Source organism: Stenella coeruleoalba (assembly GCF_951394435.1).
Source record: "Stenella coeruleoalba genome assembly, chromosome: 11".
NCBI classification, from domain to species: domain Eukaryota; kingdom Metazoa; phylum Chordata; class Mammalia; order Artiodactyla; family Delphinidae; genus Stenella; species Stenella coeruleoalba.
This window is the reverse complement of record NC_137157.1, coordinates 28,232,796-28,238,944: the sequence shown is the minus strand read 5'-3', so window position 1 is coordinate 28,238,944 and position 6,149 is coordinate 28,232,796. Positions and strand designations below refer to the sequence as shown.

Below are 6,149 nucleotides of genomic sequence, written 5' to 3'. Positions count from 1 at the left end.
GAATTCCAGCTTAAGTGATTTTTATGTAAATCTTGCAGCTGACGAAAGGCAAAAAGCAACCAATCTCTGTGCAGTGATTATAGCCTGGTGGTTAAGGCTACGGGTCACCTGCCCCAGGGTTTTCTAATTGAACAAGGAATCCATGGGGCAAAATAACTGTTTTTCAAAGGTGGGCCAGAATAGAACATTTATATCTTCACTTCAACAGGGAAGCAGTGAAATGTAATCCTTTGAGTATCATTCTTTTTGGTTGATGTTACCTTTGTCTCTTATCCTCATTTCATTAGCCTGGGAATGTGTCCATGTTTTCACTTTAGAACTTTTGAAAAATCATGTTACCCCTGTGTTTATCTTCCAACACCTAAATATGTATACACAGATCATCTTCACTCCTTATCAAATGTTTTTCAGCATGACCAGTGTGCAACTGACATTCACATGGCTTACAGAAACTAAGTCTTCTGAGAAATATATTTCTTTTAGCTGAACCTCTGTAATCATGACAAGAGATTAATTAAAATGCCAAGATAAGAAACAATTTATTATAGAGAGAAGAAAAATTTCTCATCCAAAATATAGAAATCTGTACAACTTTGCCACAATCAATATACATGAACTGTACAAATTTACACCAGTTCATAATTTACCAAATAAAAGATGACTAACAAAGTTCACAAAATAGATGGTGGTTTGTGGAAAAGACTTTTTACCCAATTAAGTACAAGGAAAGTTACAAACCAGACCTCCACTTTCTAAAAATAAGAAGTTTACTCAGTCTTAGAAAACTACAAGCTAGCAAATGTACAGAGAGCTGGCTGGTGCTAACACCACAGTTGAGACAGTGTCTTTTTAAGGGTCTTTTTTAAAGCCTGTTGCCAAGGCAGATTCTGGTCACTTGCTACTTTCAAGGCCAAAAACATAATACAAGGTCTGACCATTTCCCCAGGTCATGCTTACTAGTTTGTCTTATGTACATTTATACATATTTAAGTGCTAGGTAAAAATCTTGTCATAAAATTTCCAGTACTACCATGTTTAAAATGTTGAGCTTTCCTATTGAGCTGCCAGAAAGGATAACAACTTTAAGTGTCATAGTGCAAATTTTCTCTGCAAGTTCTACTGCAGAGAAAGGTTCTTTGAAACACAGATTTGCGTTAAAGGGACTGATGTAAAAATTTAGGTATCATGTCTGGGAGAAACTAAAACCACCCTAGGACTTCACTCCCTAGCAAATAAGGTGATCATTTACTTGGACTCACAGGCTATTAAATCATTGAAAGGTACTGTCCAAACTATGGCACTGTCACTTAAAAATTTTTTTTACCACTCTATCTTGTGCCAGATCTTCACAGCTGTGACATGGTTTAAATTCCATAATCCATCCCCAAGAGGAGCCCACCCAAAGCAAAAATCAAATTTATCCATCCATTATAAGATGATGCATCCATAGACTATATCTTAACCTGATACAGTCATCATATTGTAGTTTTTGGAAGGGCTTGTTCTGCCCAAGAGAAGTTCCTCCTTACAGCTGATTCTGCTGTCTACCATTTGCACGTTGGTGCTGTTTTGGGTGCTACCTCCTGCTGGTGAGGCTTCGTACAGCACACAGATGGAGCCATCCTCTCCAATTCTGTAGGACACTTCGTAAGGATCAACCCAGAGTGTGAGTTCACTTGGGAGAAGCCTGAACAGCTCCTGACTGCTCAGTCCAATCCGCTGTGCTGCCTGTCCAATCAGAGGATCCATTTTATGGTTGATGCGAATACAGCGGTAACCTGATCCCTTGCAGGGCTTTTCTGGGAACCAGTGATGTTTATAATGTTCTATAGAAGAAAAGAACAGAGAAAACAATGCTTAGACACCGTTACTGCTGGTTCCCGCCGTAGTTTCCTTCTTCCGCTGGCTCCTTGGAGTGAAAATGCGAACTATCAACTTTTTTAAATGCCCAGCATCGCGTTCGCGGCTGTGCGTGTGCGGGGATGGGAAACGCGGGCCGGGTTTTAGAAATAGCAGTAGTACGGGACAAAACAATCTCCGGGAACCAACCGGTTGGGCCGCCAAAACGGGAATCAGGCGCGCAGCCTCCGCCAGCCAGGAGCCTGTTTACTTTCCCCACCCCACCCCAGACGCACACAATGGGGTTTACAGCTTTGGAGGAGAGAAGCGCCACCAGACTGTTAACCCCGAAGGGAAGTAAAACAACCAACCCTAAACCACGCTCTGGGCAGGGCTGTAATTGCACCGGTGACAAATCCGATGATTAATGGGAAGGGGTAGGAGAAGGGGGGAGACGGCACGTCCGTCCCGGGCTGGCTTCGGGGCAGCGGCGCGCTTTCCCACCCCGGGGCCGGGCCGCCGAGCCCGCAACGGTTGGACGGGATTGGGGAAAGGGGGCGTCGAACCAACCCCAGCCCCGCGGCTCCTTTGTCCCCCAAACCCGCGGACCGTCCGAAGACCACAGCTCCAGACTCGGTCGGCTTTAGTTTCTTTGTTGTGCGTCTATTTTCTTCTCCCCTCGGTTTGCCAGCCGTGGGGGGAGGAGGGAGCGCCCTCGGCCCAGCCCCCAAACCCTCCTCGGGACCCGCCGTTAGCGACCGCCCAGCGCGCCACCCACCGTCCCGCGGCCGGACCCGAGCGCGGCGCCACCGAGACTCCCGCGGCCCCGACGGCTCGGCCCGGGGATGTGCGGCGGCGTTCCCCGGCACCCATCGCCCTCCCACCGTGGTCTGCTCACCTGCCAGCAGCTCCTGCAGGCTCTGGCTGAAGGTCTGCAGCTGTCGCTCGCTCGTGAGCCCCTTGGTGCGGAGGAACTTGGAGATGAACGACACGGCGGCGGCGATCTCGCCTATCATGGTGGCGGCCCGGGTGTAGAAGGGATGCATGGGGGCGGCGGGCGGGGGCGGCCCGGGGCGGCCGGGGCTCGGCGGCGCGACCCCGACGGCGGAGCGGCCACCCCGGGCTCCCTCACAGGTCAGAGGGCTGAGAGAGAGAGAGGGCGTGAGGCGCGAACGGCTACTTTTTTTCTCCTTTCTTTATAGTAAAAAAGTTATTTTTGAGGTAGGAGGCGGCAGGAGAGAGGAAAAGATGAGCGACGACGACCTCGTCACATCGCTCGGACCTCCCCAGCCGCCTCCGCCTCCAGCTCCGCAGCCTCCGAAGGTTCAAACAATTGCATTTCCAGCTTAGACCGGCAAAGAGAAGCAGAGGCCGTGCATCACTTTTTATAGCGCCGCGGAAAGGAAGTGGCGTGGCGGGAGCGTGACGGCCGACTCCAGCCATTCCGGAGATCGCACCATTGTGACGCAAGCAGATTCGGAGCCGGAGGGGGCGGGAAAAAGGGGCCAGGGGGCGGGCCCATAGACCGGGAAGAGAGGGAGGAGCTGACGTAATCCGCTTGTAAACAAATAAACCCCCGAGTGGCAGCCGGAGAAGGGGGAGCAGTGGCGGGGGACGGAGGAAACAGGGTGCGCGTGTGAAAGCCCCGCCCCCAGCCCTCGCCCCTCCTTCTCGCTTCAGCAAGTCTAGGCGCCGCGCCAGCGCGTCTTCTGAAGGAGTGCGCTGCCCAGGCTCGCCTGCAAGGAGGCTTAATGCTGTGCAGATAAAAGCCGCCCGGCTCAGGCTGTCTACACCCGCGCCGGCGGCACGGATCGGCCTGCACGGCACCGGCCGCTAGCTGTACTCGGTGTTTACATCCCGTCCCCATGCCGAGTCTGTGTGGCTGGTTCCAAAGGCCGGAAGAGCGTACGGGGCAGCGGGATGCGGGTACAAGTGTTGAGGATACAGGGAGTGCGGAGAAAAGGAGGGAGAACCGGCTCTCGCGGGGCATCCTGCAGCCTTCGGAGCCGAGTTCCCCTCGCAAACGTGCAGCCGACGCCACAGAGCCGTTTATGCTCCACCCTTAGGGAGGATTGGGGGATGTCTTTGTCAAAGTTTAATTGCAAAATAAATAAATAAAAGGTTAGTAAGCCTTTTGTGGTTGCTGTTTCAGTAACTTCAGGAGTCAGAGTGGAGACCTTACTGAATTCAGGTTAAAACTGGTAAGAAAGCCTGTTACTGAAGAGAAGTATGGCAACCGTAATAAGTTTAGTCTGTAAAAAGAAAAAAATCTATGTAATGCATTTTACACCGTTTACGCGCAAAACCGAAGGTTGTTTCCTTTTTTTCTAATCCAAGTAACTATCTGAGCCTTAGCGTTCTGCTGTTCTTTATAAAAACAAAAAAAAGGTAAAATGTGAAGGTTGTGAAAGTATTAGGCACAGACATTTAAGTTTACTTGAAGTCCTACTTGCAAAACTAGGGGAAAAAAAATACGAAGGCGCAAGCCTGCTAAAAGGATTAGGCCTGCGAGAGGGTTAACCCGAACTCCATTAAGGAGGAGGAAAAAAAAAAAGATGGTGAGCTGGGTGGGCAGATGGAGAAAGCAAACAAGAGGCAGAAGCTGAACTCTGCCAGATGGAAATAAATATCCTGAGCTTACTTGGTCATCAATATTGCAAAACACAGTACTGAGCCAAAGGGTATAGAAATGAAGGGAAAGTAGAATTTACTATAAAGCAGCAGGAGAAAAAATTTTGTTGTTTAAATGAAATACGTAAAACGGGGCTTGAAAGAATAACTTCTAGATTATTTTTTCATTCATACACAGTAATTAGGCAGTTACATGTGAAATAAATACTTTAAAGGATAATAAAAATAAATTCTTTAAAAGCATTGACTCGTGAAATTATTTTCTTTGATTAAATGCATCAATGCATCAAAAATAATGGGAAATAGGTACATTTGTTTCCTTCTAGGACTTTTCAGATATAACTGTGCTTAAAAATAAACGTCATGCTAATTACTTCACTAGGGATCTGAAACCTTTCACTACTCAAAAAGGAGATAGGGAAACAAGTAAATCTTTAAAATTACCATAGCCCTAGAACAAGATTTTCTGATATCCCTCTAAACCCCACCCACCCTTAATCATCTGCTCTGTTCATTTTCCTTACATCATCAGTCATTTGAGCATTACATTAGAAATCAGGTGAAAGTTTTTCTCCTTCAAGCCTTGTCTCCAACTTGGACTCCCACTAATTCTGAGCTTAAATTGACTCATCTACAAAATAGAAATAATGAAGATAACAAAATGCTTGGATCTGAACTCAGACCTGTCTCCCAGCTCATGTTTTCTCCACTACTTTTTTTTCTTTCATTGAAATATATTTGATATATATCATGTTAGTTTCAGGTGTACTATGTAATGACTTAACATTTGCATACATTATGAAATGTCCACTACTTTTTTTTTTTTTTTTGCAGTATGCGGGCCTCTCACTGTTGTTGCCTCTCCCGTTGCGGAGCACAGGCTCCGGACGCGCAGGCTCAGTGGCCATGGCTCACGGGCCTAGCCGCTCCGCGGCATATGGGATCTTCCCGGACCGGGGCACGAACCCGTGTCCCCTGTATCGGCAGACGGACTCGCAACCACTGCGCCACCAGGGAAGCCCTGAAATGTCCACTAGTTTTAACTGCCTTCCCAGGCAGCAGCTGGACCCTTTCTGAATGCTTCTGAAATTCAGCTGAATAGAGTTAACAGAAAGTTTAACTCACATATTCTTGAAGGGTTTTTCCTCCCACTGTTTTTTATTGTATGTGTGTGTTTACCATTTTAAATCTTTCCTTTAACAGACAAGTGGATTTAAGACATTCCTCTTTTACCCCGAGAGGATCTAGGGAGTACTCAAGGAGAAAAAAAAAAAAAGGAAATACATATTGGTCCTAAATGTAAGCTTTAGATAGTGTACAATGTTAATTGCTAATGGTTTTCAAATCCATACATATATGTTTAGTAATGTTGTTCCAGAAGTTTAGTAAGGCTCTTCCCATCCAAGAAACAAGGAGGTGTTTCTTGACAGCTTTTGAGTTTATAAAGGCACTTTCTCATCTTGTTGATATGCTAAACTACAGGGCACTCCCAACTATTTACAAACCCATCTCTTGACTCTGTGTCCTTAGGCAAGTTATTTAACCTCTCTGTTTTGTAATCTAAAAATTATAAAGGTTGTTGTGAAGACTACGTGGAATAACTAGAGATTATTTAGCACTGTCTCCAGCACTAAGTAAACACTCAAATACATATATCTATATCTTTATATATATATAAG

The 6,149-nt window shown here is 46.5% G+C and overlaps 1 protein-coding gene across 1 annotated transcript; it reads right to left on the bottom strand.

The window, feature by feature from the left end:
* Positions 1-514: 514 nt before the first annotated feature.
* BTG1 (BTG anti-proliferation factor 1) lies at positions 515-3,301 on the bottom strand. The gene is made up of 2 exons (XM_079937062.1): positions 2,738-3,301; positions 515-1,826 (listed from the first exon to the last, which is right to left on the bottom strand). Exons 1-2 carry the CDS (start codon positions 2,883-2,885, stop codon positions 1,459-1,461), a joined length of 516 nt encoding a protein of 171 aa, XP_079793188.1. The 5' UTR covers positions 2,886-3,301; the 3' UTR covers positions 515-1,458.
* Between the last annotated feature and the right edge of the window lie 2,848 nt (positions 3,302-6,149).

Excerpts from the sequence above, each read along its gene's own strand:
- BTG1 (XM_079937062.1), bottom strand. The coding sequence starts at position 2,885 with ATGCATCCCTTCTACACCCGGGCCGCCACCATGATAGGCGAGATCGCC. Across the intron at positions 1,827-2,737 it reads CCTGCAGGAGCTGCTGGCAG|AACATTATAAACATCACTGG; the intron begins GTGAGCAGACCA and ends TTTCTTCTATAG.